Genomic DNA, 17,191 nt, shown 5'->3' on the forward strand with positions numbered 1-17,191 from the left:
CCTCATGAGTCAACCCTAACAAGGAGATGATTTAATAGTGGCTGGCCTGCAGTAGTGAATTCCAGCTTTGAAATTGCATGTGTCCCTTCCCTAGCAGATTACAGATGGGCAGGCCATCGACTGATTTGGTTTAGATACTTGTTTTGAAAGTGACAAACTCTGTTTTCCACCCTTTAAGTTTCTCCCACTCAGTTTTCCATCTGGTTGTGAAAAAGCAAACTAACTTTGCGGATTTGTTTACGTTCTTTCCACCTGAATGCAAACCATGGGTTGTAATCTCCTGTGGCCACCAGGGGGAACTAAAGTAGTAGAGAGTCTTGTTTCCGTACGGGAGTTCCGACCCATGGCCTGGGTTCAGTATAAAAGGAGGCCGGGTTTGAGACCGGAAGTAGGGACGAGACTCGGCTCAGACACCTGTTGGCCACGCCCGCTCACGTGAGTGGCCCAGGGCAGCTGAGTGAAATTCCTTATTGGTAAACAACGCCTCCTCGCTGGGCCAGGTGTCGGTCAAAGCCGGATTTACAAGCTGACTCGCTCTTTCGCCCACATCGCTGTGCAACCTTTATAGCAACAATTAAAGTGGGACTGGGAGGCCAAGGCGAAGACTCGCTCTTGAAAAGACGTGACCGAAGCTTGCAGCGACAGAAGATGCACCGGCCAGGTCACAAGAGCTGATTAACCAATCTCCGGGAGAGCAGAAAGAGGGAGCGCCCCCCCGAAAGCGTGGGAAAGGCCGCTGGGAAGGAACGAAGGGAAATGCTGCTCTCGTGGGGCGGCACGCTGAACTCAAGCCCCACGACAGGTTCCAGGCCTGTGCGTTCGAATTTGAGTGCGGGACACGGAGAGGAGACTGTCTCTGAGCGTCTCCCGGCCCGGAGGCTTCCAGGGCCTTGCACTTCGCGGTCTCTCCCTTTACTCCTGGGACCCTTGCTGCTCTTGGGGACTGAGGGTGAAGTGACCAGCAAGGCGGGGCGTCTGCCGATATAAAACCAGGAGTGTGTGGGCCACGGGCGTGTGTGTTCTCACGTAGAAGTTGGCCTGCTCCTAGCAATCTGACTTACGCAAGGGGCTTAATTTCTCCCGGCCGTCGTTTTTCCGCCTGTAAACCCAAGCAAAACAAAGATCCCACTTAGGACTAAGTCGCGGTGCTTGAGGAGGGTGGAGCGGAGCGCGTAGAAGGCGGATAAACAAATCGCTTCTGCAGCAGGTGGCGGAGGGGACGACAGACCCCGCCCCCCTCTTCCTGCTCCGCGCTCATTGGCCCTTCAGGGGGCGGGGCCTGTCCTGGGGGCGGGGCCAGAGCGCCCCTTGTCCACCCGCGGCCCAGGCCCGGCCGGGATTCTCGCCGTAGGCACAGCCATGGCCGGCCGCGCTCTCGGGTCTGCGCGCGCGCTGCTCGCCGCCCTGCTGGCGCTGGCGCTGTGGGCGCTGCTGGTGTCGCCGGCGCGGGGCCGCGGCGGCCGGGACCACGGGGACTGGGATCTGGCCAAGCTGCTGCCGCCGCTGCCGCCCCGCGAGGACGCGGCGCGCGTGGCCCGCTTCGTGACGCACCTCTGCGACTGGGGCGCGCTGGGCACCATCTCCACGCTGGAGGCGGTGCGTGGCCAGGCCTTCGCCGACGTGCTCTCGCTCAGCGACGGGGTCCCCGGAGGGAGCACCGGCGTGCCCTACTTCTACCTGAGCCCGCTGCAGCTCACCGTGGGCAACCTGCAGGTGAGCCCCAGGGCCGCGGCGGCGTCGGGGCGCTGGGGGAGCGGCTGCCCGCGCGGGAGCGCGTGGCTCCTCCAGATAGACTGAACCCGGCGCAAACAACCGCCTCGGGTGTCGTCGCCAGCCAGGCCGGCATTGCAGCGTCCCAGGTGTTGGGGAAGCGAGGGCCGGGAACTTGACTCACGCCCCCGCGCTGGGAGACGCACCTGGGAGAATTACTTCCCAGCACCCCAGGACGTCTCGTCTCGCTGTGTCTGCATTTCCTGGGCCCATATTTTGCTACAGGGTTTTCAGGGCGCAGACCTGGTGGGTAGTTAAGCACTTTGCAGAGGTGACTTTGGGTTTCTTGTTCCCACCTCTCTTTCTGAATTAAGAATTTTCCCTTCAGCAGCAAAAAGCTCACAGACAACACCGTGGGAAGCAGACTGATTTATTATTATTATTGAAAGATTTTATTTGTTTCAGAGGCAGAGACAGAGAGGTCTTCCATCCGCTGGTTCACTCCTCAAATGGCCACAATGGCTGGAGCTGGGCCAATCTGAAGCCAGGAGCCAGGAGCTTCTTCTCCCACATGGGTTCAGGGATCCAAGGACTTGGACCATCTTCTGCTGCTTTCCTAGAAGCAGTGACAGGGGAGCTGTTGGAAGTGGAGCAGCTGGGAGTTGAACCAGCAACGCTGCAGGCAGTGGCTTTACTGGCTATGCCACAGCTCCAGGCCCCAGCAGACTGATGGAAAGCACATCTCCTCCCCACTTTCTGGGCCAGGGCCCAGGGCCCAAGCCTGCAACTCTGGTGGACCTCTGCTGTCCCAAGGGCAGGGCCTCGGAGGCACATCTCTGAGACTAGAGTCACACAGAGCCTAGGAATGGGGCCTGATTTGATAAGAAGGTCCTTTTGACAAAGACCAGGCCGTCCTCAAGTTCCACTCTCCGTTCATGGTCCCATTCTGCCGATGAAGAACGTGAGGCTTGTTGGGGTTGTCACCCACCCAAAGCCCGCTCACAGTCTGGTGGGCCAGGGGCAACCTACGTCCCCACACACTGGTGTTCTTTGGCCCACACAGAATTCTGTTTTGCTTTTGTTAAGTTAGAATTCATTTACAACATTGAAAATTCAGATTTTACTTAAGTTTGAATTTCTACCTCTTCTTGAAAAACTGGAAGGTGGCTTGACCTTGACCTTGAGGGCCTACATTCTCGGAGCGAAAGCAGGAGTGGCTGTTCCCTTTAGCCAAAGCCCAGATGCCCCTGCCTGCCATTTTCCTATTCTCAGCTCTCCACTCCCTTAGGGATTTACCCAACACAGCTAACTCTACTTCACTGCTGCTCAACTTTGGCTGCAGGTCAGTGTCCTGGAAGACGTGGGAAAATGCGACTGCGGTGCCAAGGCCTTTTGTTAAAGGCCCATTTGATTCTAAACTCGCCCTCAAAATAACTTCCTGATAATAATTCTAATGGAGAAGAGAGAGAGAGAGAGATGGAAACACCATAGCCATACATAATCAAATAAATAAGTAAATACCTTTGGATAAAAAATAAAAAAAAAAAAAGAGAGATGGAGAAAGACAAGCTAGAGAGAAAATACATGAAAAGAAAAAGATAAGAGGTACTTTAAAAAGTTCATGGAAAATGGAATTAAAAGATAAGTTTGGGGGCCAGCGCTGTGGTGCAGTGGGTTAATCCTCTGCCTGCTGCACCAGCATCCCATAGGGGCTCCGGTTCTAGTCCCAATGGCTCCTCTTCAAATCCAGCTCCCTGTTATGGCCTGGGAAAGAAGTGGAAGATGGCCCAAGCACTTGGAGACCTGAATCTTTGTGGGAGACACAGAAGAAGCTCCTGGTTCCTGGCTCCAGAACTGCCCACTTCTAACTGTTGTGATCATTTGAGGAGTGAACCAGAGGATGGAGGACCTTTCTCTCTGTCTCTTCCTCTCACTGTCTGTAGCTCTACATCTCAAATAAATAAATACAATCTTTTTAGGCATAGAAAGCCAAGACACTGGCAAAAAAAAAAAAATATGAAAGATCTCTGCGAGTGAGATCCCAGTGGAAAGAATGGGCCATCAAAGAAGGAGGTACCTTTCTCTGAAGGGAGGAAAGAACTTCCACTTCGACTATGACCTTGTCTGAATAAGATCGGAGTCGGTGAACTCAGAAGGCCTCCATAGCCTTGGCAACTCATGACTAGAGCCTAGGGAGATAACTGACGCCATAAACAAGAGTGTCAGTTTGTTAAGTCAACAACAGGAGTCACTGTGCACTTAATCCTCATGTAGGATCTCGGTCCTTAATGTGTTGTCCGATGTGAAGTAAAGCTATAACTAGTACTCAAACAGTATTTTACACTTTATGTTCTGTGTGGGTACAAGCTGATGAAATCTTTACTTAATATATACTAAATTGATCTTCTGTATATAAAGATAATTGAAAATGAATCTTGATGTGAATGGAATGGGAGAGGGAGCGGGAGATGGGAGGAGTGTGGGTGGGAGGGAAGTTATGGGGGGGAAAAGCCATTGTAATCCATAAACTGTACTTTGGAAATTTATATTTACTAAATAAAAGTTAAAAAATTAAAAAAAAATAAGTAAATACCTTTGGGAGATATGAATGGAGTTTGGCGCAGTAGTTAAGATACTGTTTGGGGGTGCTGGCATCACCTGTCAGAGAGCCTGGGGCTGAGTCTCAGCTCCAGCTTCCTGCTAATGCACACCCTTGGGGGCAGCAGGTGGCACTTGAGTCCCTGTCACCCACATGGGACGTCTGGATTGAGTTCCATGCTCCTGGCTTCAGGCTGGCCTGGCCCTGGCTTTCGCAGGTGCCCGCACAGTGAATCAGCAGATGGCAGTCCTCTCTGTCTCGACCTTTCTGGGTAGGTAGACAGACTGATAAGATAGATTTGTGAGATAACTAGGCAGCTTCGGTCACCACCCCCTCTCAGGAGTGAGGGAATGAAAACGCACGTGCAGGCAGCTCTGCCTAGGCAAGGCCTGGTCGAGGCCTCAGCCAGCCTGAAGACTTCCAGCCCCTCTGCACTCCAAGGCAATTTTCGGGGATTGTGTCTCTCGGGGATTTTGAGGCAGGAGATGGCTAAAGGTTAATGGGGGAGGCAAAAACAAAGAAGAACATTTCAGAGTTATAAAATTAAAAATCTGCTTATTTCTCTTCCTGTTGGAGATGTTGCTTACTTAAGATCATGGCCCAACAAAGAAAAGGAAAAACAACACAGTTAGGTTACATCCTGAGAAACGTATGTCCCCAAGAGATAGGAAAGTTAAACATCGCCTGTTTGCCTGTCTGTCTATGAATCGTGCCGTAGTGGGTAGAGCCTCCACCTGCAGGGCCGGCATCCCATGGGGGCACCAGTTTGCATTCTGGCTACTCCACTTCAGATCCACTTCCTTGCTAACAGTCTGGAAAAAGCAGCCGAAGATGGTCCAAGTGTTTGGGCTCGTGTCACCCGTGTGGGTTACCTGGGTGAAACTCCTGGCTTTGACCTGGCCCAGCCATGGCTGTTGCAGCCATCTGGGGAGTGAACCAGTAGATGGATGATAACTCTGTGTCTCCCTCCCTCTCTCTCTGTAACTCTGCCTTTCAAATCGCATACAGGCCCCATTTGTCTAGTGACATCTCCCAAGGATTGCCACAAAGATTGCATAGTGGAGATAAAATTCCTTAAGAAATTCCTAACTTAGATTAAATCTTGGGGAACACCTGTTTAAACAAAAAGCTTCCCAAAGGATCAATGTCACAAGGAACAAAACAGGAAAGGACAAAACAACAAATGGCTCAAATGAGATTGAGACACAACTCTCAGTTCCCCATCACAAAAAAATCCAGCCTCCTGGCGGTTTCCATGGTAACCCTCCTCTGCCCCTCACCCTGAATAGACTCAGCCCTGACAGCCCAGGGTGCGCCTGAGTCCTCACTGTCATGTGCAGTGCGCACCCGCGTATTCTCAGAGGTATACTTTTTTTTGGAGTAAACTATTGCTGTCTTTTCCAAGAAAAAGATTCAGGAACAGGGGCTCCTCTGACAGCAGCCGCTGATGGCTGTCAGGTAGGGCTCCAGCCCAGGTCTCTGCCACCTTGAGAAAGAGACATTGGTGAGCAACCCACTTGGGAGTTCTGGTTTCCACACTAGCCCTGAAAGGCGAGGCCACATTAGAATTTCTCTGACTCTGATTCTGTCAACTCCCTCCCTCCCCGCTGTGGACATCCAGGGTGCACTTCCTGTCTCATCCTTGAGGGTGTAGAATAATTAGGAAGGAATGAGGAGGCCTGGGTGTGGCCCACTTCTCCTGGGTAAACGCCTGTGCTTTGGCACTCAGCGATCACTGGAGAGCCCCAAGTGGATTGGCAGCCAGGATGCTTCACTGGGTTTTGTCTTGGTGGCATTTTTTTCTTGTTTGTTTAAAGATTTATTTATTGATTTGAAAGGCAGAGTTACAGAGAGGTGGGGGTAGGGGGGGAAAGAGAGAGAGAGAGAGAGGTCTTTTATCCACCAGTTCACTCCCCAAATGGTTGCAACGGCCAGACCTCGGCCAGGCCAAAACTAGGAGCCAGGAGCTTCTTCTGGGTCTCCCACATGGGTGCAGGGGCCCAAGCACTTGGGCCATCTTCTACTGCCTTCCCAGGCCATTGCAGAGAGCTGGATCGGAAGTGGAGCAGCCAGGACACAAACTGGTGCCCATATAGGGTGCCTGCCGCAACCCCGTTTTGGTGTGCTTCCTCAGAAGATCATGTACACTCTTGGGCTGCACTTCCACTTACTAAGATTCACTTCCAAATTTGTGTCCCCTTCTGACCTCTTTGAAGTTCTGTGTTTCTGCTCGTGTGTCACTTTTACTTCCTTGGTGTGCCACCACCTCGGGCATCAGTCAGCCCTGCCGCTCCCTCCTGCTCCTGAAACCAGCTCCCCTTTGTTAGGCTTTAGGATTTCTGGGGCTCCAAGGAGGCAGGGGGGGGGCAGCCAGTTAAAGCAGAGCAGACTTTATTTTAGGGGGACGGGGTGGGGGAGGTACAGAGAATGGAGGTTCAGCCTGTCCAGACAGAGGGCAGCGGGAAGGGACTCTCCCATTACTGGTGATGAACCCTGGTGCCTACAACATCAGGGTGGAGGGTGAACGTTCAGAGACTGGTTACAGGGCTGGGTGCGGGGGAGCAAGCAGCTGGGGCCACTGAGAATGCAAATGGGTTGTAGGGGTGAGAGACAGAGGGCGAGGGGGAAGAAGGGGTGGTGTCTTGGAAGGCAGCGGCTGAGAGCAGGGCCCCGTGCTGAGGGAAAGGAAGGAGACCGGCAGAAGGAAGGACTGAGAAGTAGTTTTGGAGCGTGAGGCAGATTTTTAGCTGGGTGCAGGGGAGGGGGAGGGGAAGGGGAGGGAGAGGGTGGGCTCCGGAGTTGCCTTCTGATGTTTCCTACGGAGGAGAGTCTGGTAGGTGACGTGTGAAGGGCGATTATGGAGAAAGAAATACCTGGATGCAGGGAACCCCAGAGCCCTTTCCAGCGCTGTTGATGAAGTTGAGTCTCAGAGAGGGGGGCGGGGGTCAAAGGTCCCCTTTCTGGACCACTGACTACTGCGTAGCAGCATGTGGAAAGCGAGGGGGGTGCGTTCCAGCGGGTCAGACACGGAGGGAGGAGGAAGAGCCATGAGCATCCTCGAAACCTCTTTCTCCACCTTACAGTGGTGAGACAGTCTCTGAACCCCAAGCTTCCCCAGGGTTAGAGACGCTCAGGCCACAGGGGCCGCAGAGGGACCCCGACCAGCGCTAGGATTTTCAGACGGCAGACGGAGCATGAAGTGCCGGGACTCAGGAATTCACTGTCCTTCCAGGACTGACTGATGTGTCAGAGGAGCAGGGGCCAGGCGGAAATTCCCCACAGACTAGCTGCCTCCAATCCCCCCCCACGGGGGTTCAGCACCCAAACGTTAGCTTTTAGGACTTTTAGGGTTCCAAGAGGGCGAGGAGACAGCCAGTTAGAGAAAACTGAATGGGGGTGGTGGTAAAGAGAGTGGGGGTTGAACCTGCCCGGACTGAGGGACTGAGGGCAGGGGCTTTGAAGCCAGGCTTCATTCTGTTTGGGCAGCAGGCATCCTACTGCACCACCCCTCACTCCCCGCCTCTTTTTTTTTTTTTTTTTTTTTTTTTTTTTTAAAGATTTATCTATTTGAGAGGCAGAGTTACAGAGAGAGGGAGAGAGAGAGAGAGAGAGAGAGAGAGAGAGAGAGAGAGAGTTCTTCCATCCACTGTTTCACTCCCCAGATAGCCACAACAGAGCTTCTTCCAGGTCTCCCACGAAGGAGAAGGGGCTAAAACACTTGTATTATCTTCCACCGCTTTCCCAAGAGCATTAGCAGGGAGCTGGGTGGGAAGTGGAGCAGCCAGGACTCAAACCATTGACCATTTGGGATGCCGGTGTTGCAGGCAGAGACTTAACCTACTAGGCTACAGTGCCAGGCCCAGAGTCCCTTCTTAAGCGGCTTATTGGGAGAGGTGCAGAGCCCACGTGGACCCAGAGGAGGTGTTAGGGGAAGTGCAGAAAGGCTGCGTGCTGGAGTTCACAGTCTTGTCTTAGCGGTGTGGAGTGTTCCAGTGCGAGGCTTTCCAGGGCATTAAACAATCCACTCGCCTTTAGGTTACCTGTCTGCCCCCGGCTTCGCTGGCCTGGGGGTTTAGGCCCACAGGTTGTAACACTTGATCCTCGCTCTGATGTTGAGGGACTTTCTCAGCAGTCGGAGCTGCTGTTCCCTCACCTCCCGAAATCCTGCTGATTTTTTCTTTGCTTTCTTTGCTCCCATCTGTATTCCTTCCTCTGTTTCTACCACCCGTCCTTGGGCTAAGTCCCTGTCACCTCATGCCTAGGAGTACCAGGAGAACTCTTCAAGTTGCCTCCCTGATGGCCGTGCCCACCTGATGTCCATAGTGAGAGGCCTCTCAGAGCACCGCCCTCTGCCCAGAACTCAACCACAGCCCACGCATAAGGATCCCCGGGTGCTATCGATACCTGGGGTAGCCCGGGACACCTGCGTCCCCCGAGGAGTAGCTGGTGTGAGTCGGCTCTGCTGCCAATTCCAGCTTCCTGCTGACACAGACCTTGGGAAGCGGCGGGTGTGGCTCGGGAGGCCGGGCCCCTGGCTGCCACAGGGGAGACCTGGATGTTGTTCCTAGCCTCTGACTTCAGTCTGGCCCAGCCCCACCTGCTGTGGGTATTTCAAGAATGAACCAGAACAGATGGGAGCACTAGTGTTTCTCTCTCTCTCCCCCCACTTCCCGTTTAAAATGAATAAAAACAAATAATTTTTTAAAAAAATGCAACAACCTGGCTGGGGAATGGCCTGGGGATCATGTAAGTGGCCTTGGAAGCCCTGGCCTGCAAAATCCCACCTGGACTCGCGAGCTTGGATTTGAGCCCCTCTCACCCACCCCCTGAAACCCCCCTCCAAAAGCCCCTCTTTTCCAGCCAATCCACTTTCTCATTGCGTCTTGCGCTTTCCCAGTTTTGGAGTTCTTGCAGTCCTCCTTCCCTCTACGTCCTCCCACTTCGGTCTTGATTTTGACCTTTGGTTTAGGATGTGTTTCCTCCAAGCCATGCTGACACCCACGTCTCGGTTTCCCATCGCCTAACCTTAGCCTGTGTCTCCCTCTTGACCAGATTGTAGACTCGCAGAGGGAAGAGGCCTTACCTCCATCCTGCCTCGCTCCCATGGCCTTGCCCAGTAGCTTCTAGAAAGCAAATACTTGGCTACATGGGTTCAAGGAGCTCTCTTGCTGACTCACCCCTACAGACAGCACAACTCTTGACCAAGACCCTTAGGGTGGAAAGAGCTAAAGAGTCTGCAATGCACCACATGAATGCTGCTGCCACAGATCAGTCAACAGTGCCTTTTATGAAGCTGATTTCCGAATAAGAAAGAATTAGGAAATTTGTTTGCTTTTTTTTTTTATCTGAGGCAAAAGTTCTTCTCTTGTCGCCACAGCAGGGATAAGCAACTTCTCCAGTGTTTTGGAAGTCACATGGCAGTTTCTGCTAACATAAGATAACCACACAGCATGACTCAGCTACTTTCTTGCTTAAGTTGTGTAACTAGTTAGTTGGCGGAGTATTTGAGGTCATTTTTTCTTCTTTTTAAAGATTTATTTATTTATTTGAAAGGCAGAGTTACAGAGAAGCAGAGGCAGAGAGAGAGAGAGAGAGAGAGAGAGAGAGAGGTCTTCCATCCCTTGGTTCATTCCCCAAACTGCCACAATGGCCAGAGCTATGCCAATCCGAAGCCAGGAGCCAGTAGCTTCTTCTGGGTCTCGCATGCAGGTGCAGGGGCCCAAGGACTTGGATCATCTCTCACTGCTTTCCTAGGCCATAGCAGGGAGCTGGATTGGAAGTGGAGCAGCCAGGACTCAAATGGCACCCATATGGGATGCTGGCACTGCAGGCAGTGGCTTTACCCACTACACCACAGCATTGGCCCTGGTCGTTATTTTCATGCACTGGTTTCATTTTAAGAGTTTAACCCTTTAGCTCTTTCAACAAAGACTAGAGACCACTCTTACCTTTGGGTGCTATAATTATAATTGCCCTGATGAATATGGAACAGATTCAGAGTTTAAGGGAAAAAACCTATGTGACAATAATTCTCCTGAGTTAGTTCATTTTAAATATGAACACTTCCTTTTTGCAAGGGGATGTCAGGCTCAGTCCCTGTTCAGGAAGTATTTTTCCCCTGAGTAGAAAGTAGTCTTTTACAATTCACTGCCGCGTAGAAGAATGGCCCAGCTCTAGGGACTTAATGTGTGTAACTCATGAAATTTATTACCTGTCCAGAAACCATATTTCACCCGAGCGGGACTTCACTTTCTCTCCACAGGAGAATCCCCACGCCACGCTGCTCCTGTCTTTGGCACAGACGAATTTCTGCAAGAAAAAGGGGTTTGATCCCCAAAGTCCCCTTTGTGTCCACATCATGCTGTCCGGATCTGTGATGAAGGTAAGGAGCTGCCCTCTGGGGAGGGGCAGGGCTCTCGGAGAGCATTGTTCATTCATTGCCAGCGAGAGAAGGGATCCTGTGAAATAAAGCGTGGTTGATTTTGATTGAGACGCGGTTAGCGTGTGTCCTAACATGAGGGAACTTCGGAAAGGTCATGGAAAGTGCATGTTAGGAAAGTGCATGGTTTTCAAAATTTTTCACCAAAATATGGTTATTTAGATCCATTTTCTTTTTCTTTAAGATTTATTTATTTGAAAGGCAGATTGTTAGAGAGAGAGAGAGAGAGAGAGAGAGAGAGGTCTTCCATCTGCTGGTTCACTTCCCAAATGGCAGCAACCTCAGGATCTGGGCGGATCCGAAGCCAGGAGCCAGGAGCTTCTTCCGGGTCTCCTACATAGCTGCAGGGGCCCAAGGACTTGGGCCATCTTCTACTGCTTTCCCAGGCCATAGCAGAGAGCTGGATCGGAAGTGGAGCAGCAGGGACTCAAACCGGCACCCATATGGGATGCTGGCACTCCAGGTGGAGGCTTTACCAGCTACGCCACAGTGCCGGCCCCCTAGTTCCATTTCCTATGAACTTTCTGAAGTACTCTCATTGATGCGATTCTATTAAAACTAAACATTGAATCTGTTGGTTCTATATAAGTGTTAGAAAGATATTTTAATGAACGATTTTCTGAAGCCACAGACATAATGACTATAAAGCACCTAAATAAAATTCTCTTTGCTAAGGAGCACCCATCAACCAAAGCCCACCCCTTCACCATGTTTCACACTCTCTGTCACTTCCCTTGTCTCAGCTTCTTTTTTTTTTCTTTTTCTTTCTTCCTTTTTATTTATTTATTTATTTTTTTTGACAGGTAGAGTTATAGACAGTGAGAGGGAGAGAGAGAGACAGAGAAAGGTCTTCCTTCCATTGGTTCACTCCCCAAATGGCCGCTGCGGCCGGCATGCTGCGCCGATATGAAGCCAGGAGCCAGGTGCTTCTTCCTGGTCTCCCATGCGGTTTCAGGGCCCCAGCATCTGGACCACCCTCTACTGCCTTCCCGGGCCACAGCAGAGAGCTGGACTGGAAGAGGAGCAACCAGGACTAGAACCCGGTGCCCATATGGGATGCCGGCGCCACAGGCAGAGGATTAACCAAGTGAGCCACAGTGCCAGCCCCTTGTCTGAGCTTCTTGTTTCCGTATCCTAACAATGGCTAAGAGCAGAAGGTGCACCAAGTAGGCCAACGAGAGAAGTGTTGGCTCCTAAAAGTCTAGAAGTAAGCTTCGCCAGTTTGGGATGAGTGTGGCCTGGAAGAGGTTGAATGGAGTTGCAGGCAGGGCCGTGGAGCAGGACCCCATTGTGGAACCAGCAGATTTGCTTCTGGCCTCCTCCTCGATGACGGTGAGCTCCTCGGAGAAGTTGCATTTGCCGTCTGGATATTCCGTGTGGACAGGGAGAGGAGCCACGGTGCCCCTTCCAAAGATTGTGACCATTTGTTTGCACGCGCTTACAGACATGCTTATTAACATGTGCGCGTCATGGAGTGAGTATCCCAGTGGCACGTGCCGCAGGCACCAGTACCCTTCTGTGAAAGCGCCTTGTGCCAGTTGTTCTGGGAGCTCAGAATGACTGGTGATGCAGGTTGGTCATAGCGATGGTTTCCCACCTCGCCGCACCTGCTGTCGCCAGCACCTGCCGTCTTCCTTGTTCTCGGCACTCCTCGAGCTTCCTTCATTTGCTTTCGGTTCTTTAAGACCAGGGTTTGCAACTAGCCGAACTCTGGGGATTTGTAGAATGCTAGAAACACATATTCTTTTTTTTTTTTTTTCAAGAAACATTTTTTTCTTTCTTTATTAAAAAACCAGCAAGTTGCCACTGCTGTAAGCCTGTTTGTCTCACTGATGTCCTTTAGGTGAATGAAACAGAAATGGACTTTGCAAAGCTCTCACTATTCACGCGGCACCCGGAGATGGAGACCTGGCCTTCCAGCCATAACTGGTTCTTTGCCAAGTTGAACATAACCAATATTTGGGTCCTGGACTACTTTGGTGGGCCTAAAATCGTGACACCTGAGGAATATTACAATGTCACCTTTCAGTAAGTATTCACACATAGTTCACCTCTAGAAGTACAGCCCTTGTCAGTGGACTGCAGCCTTCCGGGGGGAGCCATTTCCGTGCCGTGGGCCCTTTTGGTAGACTGGTGAAGCCTATGACCCCTCCTCAGAGTATTTTTAAATGCATGAAATACCTAGGAATATAAAGGAAACACATTTATAAAAACATTTTTAAATGTTTGCTGTAGTAATATCTTGCCTTTATAACATTATATGAGATCAAATAGTCTGTAAGTTTTTTAAAAAATTATTTAATTGAGCGGCAGAGTAACAGAGATGGAGAGAGAGACAAAAAGAGATTTTCCAACTGTTGGTTCACTCCCCAAATGATCACGATGACCAGGGGCTGGACCAGGTCAAGGCCAGGAGCATGGAACTCTATCTGGGTCTCCCACATGGGTGCAGGGGCCCAAACATGTGGGCCATCCTCTGCTGCTTTCCCAGGCATATTAGCAGGGAGCTGGATCAGAAGTGGAGCAGCCGGGACTTGAACCAGCTCCCTGATATGGGATGTTGGTGTTACAAGCAGTGGCTTAACCTGCTGCACCACCACGCTGGCCCCTGTAACTTGGCTTTCAAAGTAGTGAGGACTGAAGACCGTGTTGTGTCACACCCATAACGTGAGATGACATCATCTGTGACTTCTGTATTGCTCTTAGAGATGGTCCCAGATACACACGAGGCCACCACTGTGATTTCAAAGGAAATGATACTTCAGTTAGGACTTAATGGAAGTGAGAAAGAGTCCCATGCAGGGTCACTGCGCCCCTAAACCCGGACTGCAGGCCGGGGCGCAGGTTGTAACCTTGTCTTTTTTTTTTTTTTTTTAAAGATTTATTTGTTTTATTTGAAAGGCAGAATTACAGAGAGGCAGAGAGAGAGAGGTCTTCCACCTTCTGGTTCATTCCCCAAATGGCCTCAATGGCCTGAGCTGAGCCAATCCAAAGCCAGGAGCCAGGAGCTTCTTCCAGGTCTCCCACGCGAGTGCAGGGGCCCAAGGACTGGGGCCATCTCCTGCTTTCCCAGGCCACAGCAGAGAGCAGGATCGGAAGTGGAGCAGCTGGGGCTCGAATCGGCACCCATGTGGGATGCTGGCACTATAGGTGGCGGCTTTACCCACTACGCCACAGCGCTAGCCCCTTGTCTCCCTTCTACTCTTGCCCTTCCGGTTACCTGCCCGCTGGCAGGCCAGACCCCGAATCTGCTGTGATTTACAATGTACTTCTCCTTGCAGTGCCCGCCTGCGGTTTGAGGTGGGGGGAGATCAGGGTGAGGAGCCCCAGGCAGATGTGTGTGCTGGAATTTTTAGCATTTGTGTATCCCGGTTTTATCCTATGGTGGGAGGGTGCCGTGGCGAACCTCTCCCTCCCTATCATGCTCATCCGTTCCTTGACAGTAGAGCTGGGGGACCAGGATAGCACGTGGCCCAGAGCAGGTGTCCAGGAAGCACTGGCTGTTTGTCAGGCTGGTTGTCTCTGACCAAGACTCCGGCAGGCCTGGCGTCTGTTTGGTTGCCACACGTTCCGGGCGAGAGACACGGGCACTCCTCTGCCGCCATGCTGCCCTGCAGGGACCGAGAGGTGACAGTTACAGCAGGATGACCAGTTACAGCAGGATGACAGGGCACTGGGCTATCCAGCATGAGAATAGCAGGGTTGGGCTTTGAGGTTAAAGTTCACTTTCCTGGGATACAGCAGTTAGCTTTGTATGTGCCCTAGGGCAGCACCATCTGAATAATAAAACTGTTTTCTTCTAAGTCCCCACCCTGAAAGAGAGAGTAAAGTACTTACTTTGAGGCTCCCACTTGATAACGGAACTTTTTCTCCTTGTCCCGAGAGGAGCAGAGTGTGCCCTCCGGGGTCCAGGAATGAGCAGTGCCTGCAGCCGCTGTGTCTGGCCAGGTGCCTCTGATGGACACATTGTCCACTCAGAGTCTATGAGCGGAACTCCCCCAGGCCACTCTCCCTGTTTGCCACCAGAACTGTTGAATTGAGAGAGGCTGGGGGTTGCCCACTTTGGGGGGAGCCACTCACAGGGGGCTCACACGCCACCCTGGACCTCCCCTAGATTGGCCGGCCCAGGTCAGCTTCTGGAGATACCCTTTCTCCAGATTGCACAAGCCCCCTGCATCTGAACTCGGTTCCCCTCAGGGGAGCCTGGGAGCGTAAGCACAAGTGCGCTTGCTGGGGCTACCGTGCGGCCTGTCTGAACCCTGGGATCCAGGAGCACGTTTGCAGGTCAAGTGGAAGGCCTGAGGATATGGACAAGGGTGTCTGCTGACGTGGCGGAGAACGCAGGACTCGGGTGTGAGGCTTCCCTCCTCCTGTCTCAGTGAAGCCGAGCAGCATAGATGCTTGCGCTGGGCCTCACTTGGTCTCCTCTGTCGCATCCAGATATTCCCAGGCAAAGACGAGGGTAACACAGGTGAGGACTGCACACTTGTCCGGTGTCTGTTACCTGCAGGTGGAGTTCCACACAGGGAGGTGGGCTGGGCTCAGCAGAGTTAGGCTCTGGCAGGTCCCTGCTCGTTTGCAGGCCCCTGGCTGCTCTCCACCACCTCAGTCTTTTAAATCTTCCAGTGTTCCTCCTAAGATAACAGCAGCAGCCGCAGCCGTGGGCCTGCTTAGTGCAGGGAAGCGTTTCGTACCTGTGTCAGAATCCTTCCAGGTGGGAGCGCCCGCTTGCTAGTGCAGCCTCCTAGACCCCGCCCTGCACCTGTGGGAACCAGAGCCCAGGAACCTGCATTTTAACAAAGTCTGTGCCCCAGAGTGGCCACCGTCAGCTCAACATCTTAAACTTCCAGACCAGAAACTTTCCCCAGCGTCCCCTAGAATGATCTAGCTTTTAGGATTTGTCAACCCACTTTAGTGAAATAATACTTGCTCCTCTCTCTTCCTCTTTCTAGGTGAAGCAGAGGACGGCGAGTTTAAGCCCCTGCACTGATTCTGGGGCTGGCTCTTACATACCAGAAGGGCTTCTGGTCTACCTGGACAGTTTCCTCAGAGTATTAGCCGGCTTTCCATCATGCACTGGTTTGCTTGCTTGCTTATTTCCAGAGGAGTTGGCCCGCGACTGAATTTCCTGGGGGATGTGGCTGCTGGAAGTTTTTTCGCACATCGAAGGCATTTTCACGGAGAAAAAGAGCTGATTCTAATAAAAGAAGTGTTTGGCCAATTCCAGTGGTTTTCCCAGTGGTGCTGCAGGAAGGGGAGCAGGTGCCAGGTTTAGCGTGTGCCCTGGCGTCGGAGGGCCCGGGCCGTGTCCTTTACGCTGGAAGCCGCTGTGCTGGGGACAGTGGTGTCTCCTCCACCACAGCCTCCTGGACCGCCTGGGCTCCCGTAACAGCGTTCCTTGGCGACAGTGTCGCCAGAGCAGACCGTGAGGAAACATCAGCAGGGTCTCCTCCCGATCCCGGGCATTGCTGATCCCCCACAGGGCGAAACCACATCCTACACAGAACTGTAAGAAAGCTTTTCCTTGCTAAGCAACACTTGGAACAACAACAACAAAAGTTCATGCAACCTTTCCTTCATTTGATTTCCCCAACCTAAGCGGACGCCATGTAATCAGACTCCTCCACTGGAAACACACAGGTACCCATACATGGTACTATTGTGATGTTCCACATAGGGGTTGCGGAAGAGAGAGGAGAGGCTGCCCGTGTGTTCCCGGTGTCCTTTGATCAGTGGCGCTCACCGGGGCAGGAACCAGCTTCAGCCCAAGCCCCCTCCGCGGTCACGCCCCCTGGGTAACACTGCTGCCAGGGGCCCAGGCCCCTCCGCAGCCACACCCTCTGGGTAACACTGCTACTCCTATCCCAGTACTGCTACCTAGATCGGCTCATCAGGACAGGAACATGGCACTTAAAAAGCATCGTAGTTCTACAGAGGAAGACACTGTTTAGTGTCGTTACCTATGTCAGTGATTCCTCTGAAGGAGGTGTGGCAGGAACCAAGCCATTGAATCCTTAAATGGCCCAAGGAAAGAACCCGCCTCTGAGCCATTGTGTTTGGCAACTGCAGAATGAACTGAAATCCAGCAAACAGCTTCTGTTTCGGAAAAGTAACGTCTTTTAAACTTAGTAAAATAGACTCGCTCTAAGCACCAGTGATTAAAAGCAACATTTCCATGAAATGTGTTGGATTTATTTTCTTAAACCTGGGTATTAATATTTATTATGCTTTGTTTCATTGTGCACTGTCAAACGCCGTGTGTATTTTTATTTTAGCATGCTTTTTAAATCAGCCACTGCTGTTCTAGAGTGAAGCAAATAATATCATTTTTCCCAAGGGCAAAAAAAAAAAAAAAAAAGAAAAGAAACCTCATGTGTCCTAAAATTTTGGAGATGGTCCACATACAGTGTGACAGAATTGGATTGAGGGGGTGGTGTGGCACA

At 51.8% G+C, this 17,191-nt stretch overlaps 1 protein-coding gene across 2 annotated transcripts; it reads left to right on the forward strand.

Moving 5' to 3' along the window:
• Positions 1-383: 383 nt before the first annotated feature.
• Positions 384-16,929, forward strand: CREG1 (cellular repressor of E1A stimulated genes 1). 2 transcript variants are annotated; one of them, XM_008264121.4, is made up of 4 exons: positions 384-1,713; positions 10,572-10,691; positions 12,592-12,776; positions 15,701-16,929. In XM_008264121.4, exons 1-4 carry the CDS (start codon positions 1,360-1,362, stop codon positions 15,702-15,704), a joined length of 663 nt encoding a protein of 220 aa, XP_008262343.1. In that variant the 5' UTR covers positions 384-1,359; the 3' UTR covers positions 15,705-16,929. The 2 variants fall into 2 exon arrangements, with proteins under 2 accessions (XP_008262343.1, XP_051713132.1); XM_051857172.2 differs by lacking the exon at positions 15,701-16,929 and having other exon boundaries at positions 12,592-12,780.
• The last annotated feature ends 262 nt before the right edge of the window (positions 16,930-17,191 follow it).

This window comes from Oryctolagus cuniculus, chromosome 7 (genome assembly GCF_964237555.1).
Source record: "Oryctolagus cuniculus chromosome 7, mOryCun1.1, whole genome shotgun sequence".
NCBI classification, from domain to species: Eukaryota; Metazoa; Chordata; class Mammalia; order Lagomorpha; family Leporidae; genus Oryctolagus; species Oryctolagus cuniculus.